Raw genomic sequence first — 18,632 nt, 5'->3', positions numbered from 1 at the left:
TGCTCTGCCCTTGCTAACTAAGACTCCATGCCTTTGTATAGATAATGGTCATCATCACCCAGTTGCCTTAGGAAAGGCCACCTGTAAGAAAGACTTTACCAGCTTGAAGGGAGTTAAATTTGTATAAACTGATTTTAAATGGCTTTTTGGAAATGACAGTGCAACTGAACCAGCCTTCCATGGGCATAGCCAGCCAGTGAAGGGTAGGGTAGCATGAATGATCCTAACAGTGAAAAATTACAAACTAATGCTAGTCCCTGGAATTTTAGTAATGCATAACAACTGTGCTCACAAGACTGTGGAGTTCATAGTTTATGTTTTTTAATTTGGAATTTGAGAGACCAATCATAATTTAGCCACAAAGATTTGGTTGTGATTCTTTGGTGCAAGCCAGGGGGAGGCACTTGACAGGACAATACTAAATTCTCTCCAGGAGCCCAGAGACATTTATGGTGATATGGACAGATGTTCCATTTGCACCCCATTTACTTAGCTGCAGATAGGACAGGGGTGCTTCATTGGTTGAAGAAGTTTGCACTCTCATCACTGAACTGTGAAGTTTGAATTCTAATTCTCTTTCTAGAACTTTCAATAAGGGGTCCTTGAAGAGCAGAGAACTCTGGTCCCAGGTGCATTTCCATAGCTTCAACATGAATGACTACAGTCTTCACATGGGAGAGACAGCTCATATACTGGCTTGGAGGAGGCTCTGACTTTTTGCTTTTTGTATTATGTTGCATTGTGTCTTTCCTCTCAGTATAGGAGGACAGTCAAGTACCAGCAGCATCAGCACCTGAGCCCTTCTAAACATGGGAGGGCAGGAGCAATGAAGGCCTGAAGGAACTTTTTGCATGGGGTGGGGTGGGGGGCCTGCCATAGTGGAGCAGAATCAGCAAGGCCAATCCAGCAGGGGCAGGGCCATTGTGCTCAGGCCCATAACAACACTGTCCCAGATAGGGCTGAAGATCTCAGGCCTCAGCAGTAGCAGTTGTCTTTCCCTGGAACTGGGAGTAGCAGTTGACAGCTAGCGGTAGGCAGAGACATGACCCTGGGGCATTGCCTAAGGCCAGTGGGCAATGGGCACTATCAGTAGTAGACATTAGATCAGCTCCTAGAAACAGGGGTAAAAAGAGTGCTTATTGGAATGTATAGTACAAACAAAAGGAAAACCCTCTCATTACTGTAATGTAAAACTGATGGGCTCCACATTGCCACTCCTTGATTATTGTATGATTACTAGCTAGGGAGGGCTTGAAGGTAACCAAAGGGTGACATTATTGGGAGGGTGCTGGCTTCGTGAAATCAAGGGAGTGGTCTCTTACCGGAAGAAAGGCGGGCAGTCTTTTTTTTCAGAAGCCTCTCGTGGGATTCTAAACCCCTAGAGGAGGGGAGGTCCCTGGTGGGCCAGGGAGCACTGAGTAGTTGGTGGTGTTTGTTAACTGACTCTCTGACTGGTACAGAGCAATTGTCCTTCAGGCATCTTTGTTGTAGGTACTGCTCCTCTTTATGGTAACTTTTTTTTTTCCACATTGACAGACCCTCTTTGAACTGCAAAGATTTAGCATCACCCACCACATGGATCTGGTCATTTAGACCTGGGACTCAGTCCTTCCTGAGATTTCCAGATTCAGTTACTCTTTTAGGGAACTATTACATTGTTTCATTAGTTTGATAAGCATTTATTAAGTGCATACTATTTGCATGTACTGTGTTAAGTCCTGAGGATACCAAGAAAGGCAAAACAAAATAAAACAACTCCAAAACCCAGTTCCTGTTTTTAAGGAGCTCACAGTCTAGTAGAGGAGGCAATATGCAAAACAAAAAAACCCCAAAACCCCCCAAAACTATGTACAAATAAGAGACAGGATAAATTGGAGATAATCACTGGGGAAGGTACCAAGAGGGAAAGGCTCCTTGCAGAAGCTGAGATTTTAGCTGGGATTTGAAGGAAGCAGGGAAGCCAAGAGGTAGAGATGAGGAAGGAGAGTATTTCAGGAATGGGAGATAGCAGAGGCTAGAGATAGAGTACCTTGGCAGAGGAACAATGAAGAGGCCAGTATTGGTATCACTGGATCTTAGAATTTGTGCAGGTGAGGAAGGTGTAAGAAGACTGAATCGCTTTAAAAACCCAACAGAGGATTTTCTGTCTGCACCTGATGATAATATGGAGGCACTGGGATTTATTGAATAGGGAGATGACATGGTCAAACCTGCACTTTAGGAAGATTGTTTTAACTGCTGAGTGGGGGGGTGGGGTGGACTAGAGTGGGGAGAGACTTGAGACAGGGAGTCCAACCAGCAGGCCATTATAATAGTCTTAAGGGTGAGGTAATAGAGCCTGAACTGAGGTGATGGCAGTGTCAGGGGAGAGGAAGGGGTATAAACTGGAGATGTTTTGAAGGTAGGATTGTCAGGACCTGACAGCTGATTGGATTTGAGGGTCAGAGAGAAGTTGGTATAACCAACCACAAGGAGGATGGTGGTACCTTCTATAGTAATAGGGAAGGTAAGAAGAGGGGACGATTTGGGGGAAAGATGAGTTCAGTTTTGTCCATAGGATACCCAAGAGATACATAATAGCTGTGTGACCCTGAGCAAGTCACTTAACCCTGTTTGCCTCAGTTTTCTCATCTGTCAAATGATCTGAAGAAGGAAATGGCAAACCACTCTGGTATCTTTGCCAAGAAAACCTGAAACAGGATCACGAAGAGTCAGATATGACTGAAAAACTACCCAACAAGAGGCAAGGAGATGTGAACCTGGAAATGAAGAGAGAGATTAAGGCTGAATAAATAGATCTGAGAACCATATGCACAGAGTTGATAATTGAGCTCACAAGAGCTGATGAGATCACCAAATGAAATAGTATAGAAGGAGAAGAGGCCTAGGACAGAGCCTTGTGGAGCACCCAGTGTTAGTGGTCCTGACCTGAAGGAAGATCCAGCAAAGAGAAGAAATGCTCAGACAGATCAGAGGAGAACCTGAAGAGTTGTGTTGGGAAAACCTAAATGTGATATATGGTGTCAGAGGCTGCAGAGAGGTTGAGGACTGGAAAAGGCCATTTGATTTTGTTTTTCCTATGGTTTCTGTTTTAGTTTTTCTCTTTTTCTTTTAACGCTGCCTGTATCAGGTTTCTTAAATATAGGGCAGAGTTGACCAGTAACAGCCCTAAAATCCTTTAAGTGATAGAAAGTCCTCTAGAAACCCTTAAGGGCCTTCCACCAAGGGGCAGAGTCTTGTAGGAGTAATATCCTAATCTATCCTCAAAAAGTCATGCTTCTGTTGCGGTCTCATTCTAGAACTTTCCTCCAGATCAGGAGGATCCCCGATTATCCAACCACCTCTGTAGACTTCATTCGCCCTTCTCCCCTCTTTCACCTCTCTTTTGGGTATTATCTTATACTCCAATTAATGTATATTTGCTTATAACCCAGTGAGGCACAGGAAGCTCACATAAGAAACAGACAATAAATAACAGTGTATAATACAAATAAAAGATGGTGGCCAAAGGAGGATTTGTGCCAATGGTGGTCAAGGAAGGCTTCTGGGGGAAGATGAGTTTGTAACTGGATTTCCAAGGTATTCATTATTGCTATGGAAAGTTCAGGGTGTCTGAGCTACATGTCCTAACTTTGTGTGAAAGAGCTGGGCTCTGAGCTTGGGACTTCTCTCATCTCCTGGTTGGCCTCATTGGGTCCCTGATTGTAGTGGAGTAGAAAGTCTTGAATTTGCATTCTGAGGACCTGGGTTTGAATCACATCACTTAGCTTCACAGGTCACAGAGTTCTCATTGATTAAGTAGGTTGAACTAGATGATCCTTCTGACCCCTTCCAGCATCGAATCCCATAATATAACTCCCGTTTAAAGTTTATAAAACGCTTTCCTTAACAGTTCCAAGAGGTAGTGGTGGAAGTATTATCATCCCCATTCTACACATGAAGTTGAGGCTCAGGTTCCAAGAGAGAAAGCGACTTGCCTGAGGTTACGTAACATGGAAGTGGAAGAGCCAGAATTCATAACTAGATCTCCTGACTCTGCCAAAGTTCAAACTCTCTTCACATCTCTCTGTTGCTTGTATTCTCGAAATTCTGGACTTGCTCACCCTAAAGCTCACCAGCTGTAGAGTACAAATGGGTCAGTTGTTACATCAGTAACAAGATGGGCATGCAGATTCTTTTACTAAATCGTACCCAAGGCATGAATGTTTGCTGGACATTTACAATGTGGCCCTTTATACTGTGGTGTGATAAGCAGCCCTGCTTATCGGGAATGGGTCATGTGAGCTCACTAATCACACCAGGGGTGGAGACTCAGAAATTTCAAATAGTGCAGGTAGATTTTCAAGGGTTATTGTGAGATAAAAATTGTTTTTGGAACACCAAGAACTTCCGAGGCATGTGTTCAGAGCAGAACAGAGCTCAGACTCAGAGATCGGCAGAACTGGATTCTAGTCCTGGCTCTGCTACTGATTCTCTTTATGATGTTTTAGCAAGGACCTCCCTTTCTCTGGGTCTCAATTAACCCCTTAAAAGGTGAGTGGGAGGAAGAGGGAGAAAGGTTGGACCTCATGGTCCACAGGGGTCTCCTTAGCTATCACATTCTAGGAGTCTCTGAACAGTTCCCTTGTCAGGATTGCTAGTATCCTTAGGGATACAAGAGCCAATTTAATAACAATAATAAAAATAATAATAGCTAATATTTATCTAGCATTTACTACATTCCAGGCACTCTGCTAAGCACTTTACGTTTATCTCACTTGATCCTTACATCAACCCTTCAAGGTATTTGATTCCTTATTCCCTACTATGATTCCCATTTTATAGATGAGGAAACTGAGGCAAACAGAGATTAAACAACTTGCGCAGGGTCACGAAGCTAGTAAGTGTCTGAGGCTGAACTTGGACTCAGGTCTTCCTGACAACAGGTCTGTACTGTGCCACCTAGCTTTCATCTACCATGAGTGTGTGTATTGGGTGTTTATTCCCCGGCTTTAGCAATAGCTGTGCCCATTTTCATTTAAAGTGAGTGGGTGTCACATTTTAGGAAGGACAGTTACAAACTACATATACATGTAATAAATGGCCGTATTTATTTTCTGAACTCTGAACAAAACAACTGTATCCTTATTGTAGGATGAGTCTTGCTACTGTAGAGATTAGGGTCTTGGGGTCTTTCTCATGTAGACATTCTATGTAGTATCATAGAACCATAGCATTTCAGAGCTGGAAAGGACCTCAGAGGTCTCTGGTTCAAACACACATACCTACCCCCTAACCTGCTTCCCTCATACCCCACTCCACTCCCCTTCAACAGCATACTCAATAAGTCTTCTTCGGGATCTGCTGGAACATGCCTAGTAATGGAGAGTTCATCACCTCTGAGACCCCACTGTCAAACTGATTTTCTTGCAGCCACAGGTTTGACCATATGCCCCCCTTTTCCCCATTCAGTAAACTCCAATGACTCCCTATTACTTTCAGAATCAAATATAAAACCCTCCCTTTGGCTCTAAAGTCCTTCATAACCTGCCCCTTCCAACCTTTCCTGTCAGACCCTTAGTTCTTCCTGCTTGAGCTCCATCCAGTATGGTTGCCTGGCTGTTGGCAAAGGTACATAAGTATACGTGAATGTCCATAGGGCAACTAGGTGGTTTAGTGGATAGAGAGCTGGGCCTGGAGTCAGGAAAACCTGAGTTCACATGTGGCCTCAGACACTTACTATGCTGGCTGTGTCACCCTGACTGAGTCACTTAGCTCTGCCTTAGTTTCCTGATCTGTAAAATGAACTGGGGAAGGAAATGTCAAACTGGTCCAGCATCTTTACCAAGAAAACCCCAAAACGGGTCATGAAGAGTCAGGCACTGACTGAAAAATGAGACAACAACACAAAACAGATGCAGTGAGAAAAAGAGAAAAAGAGATTTGGAATCAGAAGATCTGGGTTCCAATCCTAGCTCAGTTTCTACCTTTATGACTTTAGGCAAATCTTTAACCTCTCTGGGCCTCAGTATCCTGATTGTGAAAATGTGAGGGTCCAGATCAGGTTTACTCTGAGGCAGCAAATCTGTGATCTTGTGGGGAAAAAAAAAAAGATGGAGTTGTTCCAGTTTTTATCTGTGCCAAGTCCTGGGCGGACCTTTCCCTGGAGCTCATTAGCAAGCTTCTGGACTCCTTCCTCTTATTGGCCTTTTCAGAGAAGGCAGATTCCTTTGGTGACCAGTCAAAACAAACAGAATTAGAAGAGAGTGGCTAGCACCAACAAGCCAGCCATGCCTTTTAAAATTTAACCCAGCCCTACCCTTAAGAGAATAAATAGCTTTACCTGTTCCCTGGGTGAGGAAACCCAAGCCCTAGTTGGAGAGGACAGTTTATATAATAAAAACGTTGAGTGAATTGCCCAATGAGTCAACATTGTTGATATGGCAACCAAGAATATTATTGTGATCCTGATTGAATTTAGTTTGCCACGAGCACCTATTACAGGCAGAGCAGTCGCCGATATGTACTGGTGTTCCATGTGCTGATGAAACCCCAGGTCTGGTCCAGAAACAAGATGTCTTGCCACCATGCAAGGCATTGTGGTAGATAGAGACAAGGACCTGCCTCAAAGTCAGGAAAAGCGCTGGCTGTTTGACCCTGGGAAAGTCACTTGAGGCCTCTGGGTATTCTAGCCAACTTTAATTCTCTAAGGTGCAGAGCATAATCTGAGTTGGCAGTGGGAGTTTTTTCACTGAGATTTCGTCCTGTTAATGAAATCACAGTTTAGCTTCTGCTTCTCCTTTTCCTTGCCCTCCGAGGCGGCTAGGTAGGGCAGTGTATAGAACACTTTTAAGTAGGCCCTGACTCGAGTCAAACCCTGAGTTCAAATCTGGCCTCAGATGCTAACTAGGTGACCCTGGGCAAGTCACATAATCTGTCTGCCGTGGTTTCCTCCACTGTAAAATGGAGATAATAATAGCATCTACCTCCTAGGTTTGTTGTGAGGATCAAATGAGATAAGATTTGTAAAGTGCTTTACATAGAGCCTGGCACATAGTAGGGGTTTAATTAATGCTTGTTCTCATCCCTTCCGGAAAAAAAAAAAAGGAATCGTTCTATTAGGCACCAGGGATACAAAGAGAGAAAAACAATTTCTGCTCTCAAGGAACTTAGATTTCATTGTGGGAGTATAATAAGTCAGTTAGCATTTATTAAACGCTTACTATGAGCCAGACACTGTGCTAATTTAGGCTCTGTGGATGCAGCGAAGAAGGAAAATTAAAAAAAAAACCAAACCCAGTCCCTGCCCTTTATGAGCTCACATTCTAATGGGGGTGGGGGGAACAATTCTACGTAACTAGGTACATGTAAACAGATACATATACATGATAATTTGAGGGAAGAGAATGTTATAAACTATGGGGGTCAGCAGAGGCTTCCGGCAGGAGGTGGTGCACCAGGGGAGATGAAAACAAAGCTGGGGAGTTGAAGGAGAAGAGGGAATGCCAGTCCATGGAATATTAGGTAACACAGTTTGATATAGAGTAGTATAGAGTACTGGAAGGTAAGGAATATACAGTCCACCTGAGAACAGATTGTAAAGAGATTTAACTGGCCAAGTTTTATGAATGCATATTTTATCCAGCTTCAGAAATTCAGACAACTGTGTGACCCTGGGTGAAGCTCTCTCATACTCCCTTCCCTCTGTTTGCCTCAGTTTCTTCAACTGTAAAATGGGGATAACTGTACCTACCCCCACAGTTGCTGTGAGGATCAAATGAAGTAATATTTGTGAAAAAGTACTTAGCAGAATTACTGGCATATAATAGGCGCTCAATAAATGCTTATTCCCCCTCATGTAAGGAGTCACCAAAGGTTGAATAGAGCCACTGATATCATCAGAGTTGTACTTTAGAAAGATTATTTTGGCAGGTTTTTAGAGGCTAGATTGGAAAAGGAAGATACTGGAAACTGAGAGTCCAATTAGGAAATTGTTGCAAGAGACGTGTGATGGGAACCTGAACCAGGGCCTCAAATGGGACATATAAGAGTGAAGGGGACCAATACAATCATAGAGATCCCAGATTTAGAACTAGGAGAGACCTTACAGGCCACCTGGTCCAACCCCTTCATTTTACAGATGGGGTAACTGAGTCCTAGAGAGGGTAAATGACTTATCAAATGTCATATGGCTAATAAGTGGCAGAACCCAGAATTGAATTTGGATCCTCTGTCATGATCAGTGTTTTTCCCATGGTACCATGCTGCCTGAAGAGGTAGATTAGACAAACCATGGCCATTGATTGGATATTGGGGCTACCTAGCCTCTACTTTCTTAGTAAAGTAGGAGGTGAGGCTCTCTGCTGAGAAGGGAGGGGGAATGTAGGAAACTTGGGAAGAAATTTGGTCCACCACTATGAGGGGTGTAATAGAGAATCAGTCAAGGAAGAATAAAGACTCTCATGCAGCAGTGAAGACCTAGTTGAGTAAATATCAATGTACAGTGGACCTAGTCAGCAAAGTTGCGTGACTTTCTCCAACAGCATTCAAAAGCTGTAGAATAGGAGCAGAGAAGATGGATGGTGGAGGCAACCCATTGCTGGCACTCAGCAAGGCCCAAATACTGATGGGACAAGGGGAAAAACTTTGAGAGTAAAGGAGATTGTACGATGGGATTGGTGTGGATTGCAAAGAGAGGAAAGTGAGGTCAGAGCAAGATGGCATGTACTGGGAGGAGTGGAATTACTGAAGTTTGCAATGAGGATGCCATTGGCTTATAAAGTGTTGGTAGAGAGAGATGGACAGATAGAAGGCAGTCATCAGAGAGAGGAATTTCACAGTTCTGAATCACAGAGATAGAATAGTTAGAGGTGGCGGTGAGATGAAAGCATGTGGGCTGAGCTGTAGTAAAGGTGCAGGACATGGGAATTGAGGAGGAGTATGAGCTGGGTGTATATGGAAGTCTTCAAGGGAGGGCAGGGTAGAGAGGAAGAGTGCGTCAGGGACTGAATTCTAGGAGAGGCAGTATGGTGTGGTGGACAGAGCACTGCGCGGTGCCTGGCATATAGCAGGCACTTGAAAATGTTTATCAGTTGATTGGTTCAAATTCTGCTTTGGGTACTTGATAGCTGTATGACAAGCCTCTGAGCCTCACTTTTTTCAGCTATAAACTGGGAATAATAGCATCTATGTTATGGAGGCAGTTAGGTGGTTCAGTGGCTAAAGTTATGGGCATGGAGTCAGGAAGACCTGAGTTCAAATTCGGCCTCTGACACTTACTGGCTGTGTGACCCTGGGCAAATCACTTAACCTCGGTTTGCTTTAATCTACTATAGAAGGAAATAGCAAACTACTCCAGTATCTTTGCTAAGAAAATTCCACGGACAGTATTGATATGCTGTGGTTCACAGGGTCACAAAGAGTCCAATGTGACAGAATAACTGAAGAATAGCATCTACTTTACAAGGTTGTTGTGAAGATAACTGAGAATGTATGTAAAGTGTTTTTCAGACCTTAAATAGCTATATAAATGTGAGCTAATCTTATTGAGACATGAGGAAGATTGGCTTGAGGGCCTACAAGTAACTCTAGCTGGGATCTGAATAGGATGCTACATGGGAGTGAACTTTGGAGGAAAAGAGGGACCTGAATGATGGTGGCAAATGGATGGATGGTCTGGAAATGGCAGTGGAGAACAAGAAGTATACGTGCCCAATTTCTTGGCTTACTGTGTTGGGGGATCTGAGAGAAGGTATATCTGGTGCTGGAGAGGGTGGTTAGGGATTCTAGGGAGAAGCCAGGTGTCCAGAATGGGGAAGGTGATACCCCTGCTGTCTTTTGCTCCTGTCAGGTTATATGTTGACCAATTTTGAGCCTATATTTAGAATGAAGGATTTTGGTCACCCTAAGAACACAACCAAAGGATGATGGCCAGGGTGTTGAGAGGACTAAAGGCCATGTTCTGTGAAGATCAGGTGAAGCAATGTTTCCTGCAGGGAGAAATGGGTCCTCTAGGCTGATACCGAGTTGGGGATGGATGGTGGAGCTACCAGCATGACTATGGCTCTGACTGGCTGGCCAGGGGGGTGCTGTTGTGGTTGATGATGGAGCTGGCCCTGAAATTCCTTCCTTAGCTCAAACCTGGAAGCTCCTCACTAGGCCTGGGTCCCTCTGTACATTCAGCCTGGGGTGGGGGGTGTATCTTGGACTGAGTCTGATTTAGGGTAAGGGGACAAGGCTAGAAAATAGGTGGGTTTGGGCATGGCCAGGTTGGGAGCAATGAGCAGCAGAACAAGGTTTCTGCTGGAGATTATAAAGTCTCCCTTGGCAGGAGTGGCATTTTATCTTCTATGGGAATTTATAGGGCAAACCCTCCCCACCCTCCCGCTGAGCTTAGGTCTACTGGAAACTCTGAGGTTAACCAGGCGGTGGGACACAGCCTTGGGAGATTTGAAGCAAATATTGGTGTGGTCCCAATTAATACAGCCTTAGAGATCTGTGGTGTAGTGGATAGAGAGCCAGTTTTGCAATCAGAATGACTTGAGTTCAAATCCAATGTATGATACATACTAGCTATGCAACCCTGGGGAAGTCAGTTATCCTTTCAGCGTTCCAAGCAAATCTCCAAGATCCTGCACTGCAGGGAAGTTGATGATCTGAATTGGTAATAGTAGCCAGCATTTATAGAGCACTTTAAGGTTTGCATAGCGTTTTCCAAATATTAACTCATTTGAACCTTGCAACAACCCTATGAAGTAGGTACTGTCATTATTCCCATTTAACAGATGAGGAAACTGAGGCTGAGAGCAGTTAAGAGACTTGGCCAGGGTCACACAGATAGTAAGTGTCTGAGGCCAGCATCTTCCTGAATCAAAGCTCAACACTGTCCACTGCTTTGCCAGTGGCATCACCTCATGCAGATAGAAGTTCTTCTCAGGAAGTTCACGATGCCAGTGAAATTACAGAGTGATTGGGGCAGGGTGGGGTGGGGTGGGGAACAACACCTAAACATCTGTGGAAAGATCCCTGGTCTGGAACTAGAAGAAATGAGTTCTAGTTCTTTTTCTTCTACCAGATTGCTGTGTGATGTTGAGTAAATCACTTGTTCCATCTGGACCTCAATTTCCTCTTCTATAAATTGACCTCCACCCCTTTTAGGGATCATGGAGAAGGGATGCTGCAGGGTTTTTGGTATACTGTCCTGAGAAGAGCAATTTTCAGAGCAGAAAGGCAAGACTCCTCAGTCATTGTGGGAAGGTTGGGAGGCAAAGGGGGAAGGGTCTACCTGGGGAATAAATGGATCTGACTCTCTCTCTCCCTCCCTCCCTCCCTCCTCAGTCTCGAAGCGTGGACAAGCAGCACGCAGTCATCAACTATAACCAGGATAAGGACGAGCACTGGGTGAAGGATCTTGGCAGCTTAAATGGGGTGAGTTGACCTCTGGGGTCCTCAGCTTCCCTGAGGACTGGTCTGTGTTTCGTCTCTTGCCTCCAGTCCCCTGTTGCCATAGCTGCTGAGGGGGCAGGGGGCAGGAAGAAGGGGTATTTTTCCGAATAGTTCCTTCTTCAGGTGACTCTAATTCTGTGAGGAGAAAGGGGGGCATTTCTTGAGGGCATATCAGTAAGCAAAGGCAACCACAAGTCATTAGAAAGAGGGTTGAGGAGTGAGATCTTTTTGGAAAGAGAGTCAGGGGACTGGGGGAGTCTTCAGCCTAGACAGAGGGAGGAACAAAGGAACAAGTATTTATTAACCACTTACTGTGTGCCAGGCACTGTGCTAAGCACTTTACAAATATCTCATTTGCTCCTGCCCTACAGGAAAATTGAAGGATAAGAGAAGAGGGAGAGAGATAGAAGGGAGGTCAGATTAGAGGAAGGGGTATTCAGAATGCATGCCGTCTTGGGGTGGGGGGGAGGGATGAGATGGGGACAAAATTTGGAACTCAAAATCTTGTGGAAGTGAATGTTGAAAACTAAAAATAAATAAATTAATAAAAAATTTAAAAAATAAAAAGTAAGTAAAAAAGAAGAAATAAAAAAGTAAATAAAAACAAATATCTCGTTTGCTAGAGAAAGCTCAGGGGCTACAAGGGTGGGAGGAGTAACCTGTGATTTCCCTTTGAGTTGAGATAGGAGAACCGGGGTCCACTGTTCTGTGGGCAGCAGAGGAAAAGAGTTTCGTCTGCAGCAGGAATTATTTGGGCTAGATTGAATAACTTTGCCTATTGGTGAGGTTGAAAAGGGGAGGATGAGAAGGTGGGTTATAAGTGACCCTCTTTCTCTTCCCTTGCTTGGGAGTTTTCTGGACCTGTTTCCTCTCTCAGGCTCTCCAACATTTTTGTCAGTGACTTGAATGAAAGTGACTGACTGGAATGGTGGTGCGCTCATTAGATTTGCAGAGGACACAAAACCTGCAGAAATAACTAACCAACACGCCGAATGACAAGAGTCCGCGTTCAAAAGGATTACACTTCATGGTTAAACATCTGAGCTGGATATAATAAGATGAAATTTCAGTAGGGATAAATGCAAAAGTCTTGCACTTGTCTATCAAAACAAAACAAAACAAAACAAAAACCCTCTTCACAAATATGAGATAGAAATGGTTTTAAAAAAGAGACCTGGGGGTTTTAGGGATCTACCAAACCAATATGAGTCTGTGTTGTAATATGGCAGCCAAGAGCCCTGATGTCATCTGGCACCTGCTTAAGGGTGCCAGAGCTTCCAAGAGTTAGTGAGGGAGCTCATAATCCCATTGTACTGTGCCCTCCTGAGACCTCACCTGGAGTGCCACGCTCACTTCTGGGTGTCATGGTTTAAGAAGGGCATTGACAAACTGGTGAGTGTCCAGGCAACTGGGATGAAGAAGGGTCTTGAGTCCATTGTATGTGAGGATTGGTTCAAGAATCTGGGTGTGTTCAACTGGGGGGAAAATGATTCAGGAGAAACACTATAGCTGCCTAAAAGTATTGAGAAGGTGTTGTATAGAAGAGGTGATTTTTCAGTTACTACCCTCATTTTACAGATGAGGAAACTGAGGCAGGGAAGAAAGAAAGTGATTTGCCCATAATTGTATATCAATAAATATAAAAGCCTTACCTATTTAATGCTTCTCTTGAGCCTTAAATAAAAAATAAATAAATGTCAAAGCCCCTTGTCCCCTATCCTCCCACCATCCCAGTTGCTTTTCTAAAGATCTAACGGGAGGCTAGGTGGCACAGTGGATAGATGATGGGCCTGGAGTTAGGAAGACCTGAGTTGAAATCCAGCCAGACACTAGCAGCGTGACCCTGAGCAAGTCACTTCACCCTGTTTGCCTCAGCTTCCTCATTGGTAAAATGAGCTGGAGAAGGAAATGGCAAACACTCCAATATCTCTGCCAAGAAAACCACAAATGGGGTCAGACATGACCGAACAGCAACAATAGCAGCAACAACAGCTAGGTCAGGGGTAATTGAATGACTATCTTATAGCTAATGTCTTTGAGTTATTGTTTTTAAATTTTTATAGAGTCAGAATGTGCTCAAGGAAATAGTGGAGTATAGAGAAAAGGATGCCAGAATCAGAATATCCAAGTTCCAATTCGGGCTCTGTGACAATGGGCGTGTCACTACACCTCTGAGTTTCATAGGATTATACAGAGTGTCCCAAAAATCTTAGTGCAGTTTAAAGCTTGACTAGCTTAGCTGTATTGTATATAGATTCAAAGTTGGAAGGCTGGTTCCTTTATGGTTCATCTAGTCCAAGAATTCTTAACCTTTTTGTGTGTGTTATAGTCCTCTCTGGCAGCCTGGTGAAGCCTCTGGACCCCTTTCTCCCAAAAATGCTTTTAAATGCATAAAATAAACTATTTAGGATTATGAAGAAAACCAAGTATATTGAAAAACAATTATCAGAATGTTAAGAAAACAAACATGTGGACCTGTGATTAAGAACCCATCATCTAGACCAAACCATTCATTTTATAGATGAGAATATTCAGATCCAGAAAATTAAGCGACTTGCCCAATGTCACACAGGTAGTTAGTGGGAGAATTGCAATTTGAACTCAGGTTCTTAAACTCCAAAACCAGTTTTCTTTTCTCTGTACCTGCTTGCCCAATGTCACACAGGTAGTTAGTGGGAGAATTGCAATTTGAACTCAGGTTCTTAAACTCCAAAACCAGTTTTCTTTTCTCTGTACCTCATCTTTAAAATGGGGATATTAACGATTATATTCAACTCACTGGGTTGTTACGTGGATGCTTTATAAACACAAAGGGTTAAATATATGTGAATTTTATAAAGTATGATAAAATATAGTTTTATGCCTATAATTCTTGCTACTGAGGAGGCTGAGGCTGGTGAAATCTTTGAGTTTCATTATGAGCTTCAATAGGCTAAGCTGAAATGATGTTTAAGCTGAGTTAGGCATCAATATGGTGAGTCTCCAGAATGGGGATGGGGCTACCCAAGGAGGGTCAAACTGGCTGGGTTGGAAACAGAGAAGAACAATGCTTCTGTGCTTATTGCTAACAGAATCCAGCCTATGAGTAGCTGTGGTTTGAGATATAAGTTTATAAATGTGAGTTATCATTTTTTTTTCCCAAAAAGAGACAATCCATCTGTCAGGGGCCAGTTGGTATAGGGACAAGCAGAAATAAATCTCAGTCACCCCAGAAAGCATCACTATGTCCCTTGTTGAGCTCATATTTCTGTAGTGCTTTATAGTAAACTAAGTGCCCTCCTCGTAATAGTTGCTTGTCCCCATTTTTACCTATAGGGGCCCTGGGGCCCAGAGAAAGGAAGTGACTTTCCAAAGATGAGTAGTTTATATTTGTATTGATGATCAATAAGGAAAATCAATAAGGAAAAAGTTAAACACTGTCCAGTGTCCTTTCTTTAAGGTTCTCAGGGACATGTGTGGTATATTTTTGAAAGTTTTTCAGTCTGAGTAATTTAAAATAATTTTTAGTTTTATTGCTTAGAAAGGTTAACCTTTAGATACCTGGGGAATTTTCACTGTGGCTCATGTCCCAAGGTTTCTGGAGAGTATGGAGTGTTACTGTATATAGTTTTGGCAACAGGCTTGTGTTCTTTATGTGGAATTTCATTGGAGAATTCTGGGGCCAGTCTATTGTGATGTAGTGGAAAGAGTACTACTGAATTTGACATCAGGAGAGACCTGGGTTTGAATCCTGACTGAGATATTTAAAACCTGTGTATCCTTGGACAAGTCGCTTCCTGTCTTGGAGCCTGTTTTTCTCATCTCTTAAATGGGGCCTCTGATATTTTGTGCTGCCTCCCAAGGCTATTGTGAAGAAAGCACTTTGTAAACCTCAAGTTGCTAGAGAATGCCAGTCATTATTCAGGTGATTTATCAGGCTTGCCATGTGCGTAGCCCTGGGCTCTGCCAACTAGCTTTAACATGTGTTTATTACAGGACATTAGGAATGACAGGGGGAAGGGAGGCAGAGAGAGAGAGTTCAGCAGGGTCCTGGGAGGCATTACCTGCCTACAACTCAACATCTCTCCACCAGGATAATCCTTCTTTGGGTAACAGAGAGTTAGCAACAAGGCCTCTGCCTCAGTCTAATCCCCTATCTCCTTTTTCCACACAGACGTTTGTGAATGACGTGCGCATCCCTGACCAGAAATATGTCACTCTGAAACTCAACGACGTTATCCGCTTTGGCTACGATATCCTTTTTTTTGTGGTCTGGGTCTTCCTGGGGTTTCCCTATTTTTTCCCACCCCCTCTGTTTCTGCCTGTCTCCCACTTCTCTGAGAGCCAGATTTTTTCTGCTCCTACGGAGGCAGCCCCGACATGTCGAACTGTAAAGTCCATCAGGTGACATTCGCTCATGCAGCAGCTGGATGGTGCGTTCATAGCTCATTCAGATAGAGGGAAGTGATGAGGCCAAGGTCACATGTTCATCCCTATGCCGGCCACTCAGCCTCCCAGAGAGAGAAGACCTATTTCTGAGCTCCTAACCTCTGAATAAATATTTTTGATTGACTATTGGTCCAACGGGGGACCAGGTGAGGAAGGTATAGACAGCTTAGCGTGTACTAGAAACTGGTTGACAAGTGGAGGGCTAGGAAGGTCGCCACTATGTGAGGTGGTTATTTTTATCTATTTTTCTGGTATTTTGGCTGCATTGGGATGACAGCTAGAACTTTTTCCCATCCCTCCCTCTCTTGATGTCCTTACTATACCCCTTTACTTATGTAAATAGTTGGTGAATACATTTTAACAAGCATTTCCCAATTCTCGCTTAGCCTTGTGCTTGGCAGTTACTCTGTGGAAGAGACGGGAATACATGATGTGGGAGAGGCAGAGGAGGAGACTTGGGCTTTGCCTTCAGAGAGCTCATCGTCCGGGAGGGGCAACAGAGGACGAGCAGATCGAGGCCTGGGGGGTTGGAGATGTGAAGCAGAGAAGGATAGCTCACATGCTGGGTGATATTCAGGAGCCACAAAGAAAGGGATAAAATAATGGGTCGAATTGAATAAAATCCTTCAGTGGATCTGCAGTCCTCATTGATGTAGTCTCCCCAGCAAGAGCAGATCACAGCCAATCCATGTATCCTCATCCTTTATGAATCTTGTTGATGTTGTCTCTTAGATGTTGAATGAATAAATAAATGAATGAAAAAGCATTTAAGTATTTATGATGTATAAAACACCATGCTAAGCAATGGAGACACACAAAGAAAAATAGGTCAGGCTGGAAGTGAGGCTGGTGGGAGGGGGGAAGATTTGGGGGAATTGGAGGGGGCAGATGGGGAGACTTCCAATGCCCTCAGACTCACTAGTCCATCAGCAGCTGGTGATGGTGAGTGGTGGGGATGGTGGGCCTCTCCTACGCAAACATTACTTCCCTCTGCAATAGCTATGGGAAAGATTGAAGGCAGAAGGAAAAGGGGACAGCGGAGGATGAGGTAGTAGAGAGCATCATGGAAACAATGAACATGAATTTGGATAGACTTTGAGTGATAGTGGAGGGAAGAAGGGCCTGGCCTGCTCTGGTCTATGGGGTCATGAAGAGTTGGACATGACTGAATGACTGAACAGCAGTAACAACAAATGGTGGCTGTGGCTGACAGCGGGGTCGGTAGTCTGGGGGGTCGCTGCAATTCTCAGGGCATTTGGAATCGGGGGAGGGTCACCAGAATTCCAGGGAGAGAAGAGGTTGAGATGGTGGTGGTGTTGCAACCTGCCTGGCACATCGTGCCTTCTCTTGTCTCACTCTCAGGGTGCCTTGCCGCCAGTTTGCCAGCCCTGAAGGGGGTAGTTATTTTGTTAGTTAGCCAGGATGGCAGGGTCCTTTTCCACAGGGGTTGCTTCCCTCCATCTGTTCTGCAGAAGAGCTCCTGACATGCTTGGAGGACTTTCTTTAGGTCTCCTTACTTACCTGTGTAGTGCTTGGGCTGTTCATTGGTTATCCCTTATTCTCATGACCTGGTCAGTGCACCTCCTGTGATCTGCACTGCTGGAGAGACTATATCAATGAGGACCGCAGATCCACTGAAGAAAACATTTCATGTTATTAGATTTGGCCCATTATTTTAACCTTTTAGGTTTTTCTCAGCTCCTGAATATCCTGCAGTATACGAGCTATCCTTTGATTCACTTCTTCACCCCACCACCTCCCCACTCCCAGGCTATGAACTTCCCCAAACCAAGGCCATGCATGGTATGTTCCTTGGTTGTCTTTTTGAGACCACTAATCATACATTTCCTCAGCTGTATACCCTTTATACTACTTGCATGTAGGTCACCATTGGAAATATGCAGAATCCCAATGTGTCTCTTCATTGCTTTCTGGGGCACTCACAGCTTTGATTGTTCGAAATTGAGGTTTTTGAAGATTTGTAGCCATGCAGCATTCCTAGAAAAACATTTGAGTTAAAAAGTTGGGGATTTGTGCCACAGAGCACTTTGGGATTATTTCTCAAACACTGATCAGTTTTCCAAATGCAATCTTGGGCTGTGGAACAGAGACACCTTTGTGGCGGTACTTATAAAGAAATCTTGTTTAATCAGAGATCCAGAAGTGGAAGAAACCCTCAAAGCCATCTAGTTTAACCCCCTCTTTTTACATATAAGGAGACAGAAAGCCAGGGAGATTGTGACTTGCCCAGGGTCATACCAGGTAGTAAGTGCTAGAGGTGAGATTTGAACCCAGGTTTTCTGACTCCAGAACCAGTGCTTTTCCCCCTGACATATTCTGATCTTACATATGCATAGGAAATATTTTGTTGGAGGAGCTTTTAATGCTGTGTTTTACATTACCTCATCAAATGCTTTTTGGTAATCAGGAGCTAATAAATACAATGGGATCTTGTATTCTTTGCACCTTATAGTCAATAAACGCGTGATCTTTAGGACAAAACAGTTTCTAAAAATCTTTGCATTTTCATTCTTGTATTTTTGTCTAGAATATCCTCAGAATATGACTAGATCATTCTCATAAAGCTGTGATCAAGATGAGAAAAGGGTTGGTAGTTATTGGTGTCTTCTCAATCACATTTTTGGGCTAATAATATCATGCATATTCTCCCCCACTCCTATTCTTTTGGTATCTTCCTTTCCCTCACAAAATGCTTCTTCCGTGCTTTCAAAATTGTGTTAGCAAGAGCACACATTCTCTTGGTGTGTACTTGCTCTGGC

At 43.8% G+C, this 18,632-nt stretch overlaps 1 protein-coding gene across 7 annotated transcripts in view; it reads left to right on the top strand.

Annotated features, from left to right (window-relative positions):
- CEP170B (centrosomal protein 170B) overlaps positions 1 to 18,632 on the top strand; it is a 118,231-nt gene that overhangs the window by 31,974 nt on the left and 67,625 nt on the right. For 4 of the 7 annotated variants that reach the window (XM_078150378.1, XM_078150376.1, XM_078150377.1 and 1 more), the window contains exons 3-4: positions 11,317 to 11,406; positions 15,578 to 15,657. In XM_078150378.1, coding sequence (XP_078006504.1) covers positions 11,317 to 11,406; positions 15,578 to 15,657 — 170 coding nt within the window. Of the gene's footprint in view, positions 1 to 7,380; positions 7,504 to 11,316; positions 11,407 to 15,180; positions 15,329 to 15,577; positions 15,658 to 18,632 lie in introns of those variants that run through there. The other 3 variants (XM_078150381.1, XM_078150380.1, XM_078150379.1) reach the window with 3 other exon arrangements.

This window comes from Phascolarctos cinereus, unplaced genomic scaffold, assembly GCF_003287225.1.
Source record: "Phascolarctos cinereus isolate Bilbo 61053 unplaced genomic scaffold, phaCin_HiC Scaffold_2;HRSCAF=192, whole genome shotgun sequence".
Lineage (NCBI taxonomy): Eukaryota > Metazoa > Chordata > Mammalia > Diprotodontia > Phascolarctidae > Phascolarctos > Phascolarctos cinereus.
Note: the sequence above shows the minus strand (reverse complement) of the source record. Positions and strands in the feature narration are given on the sequence as shown.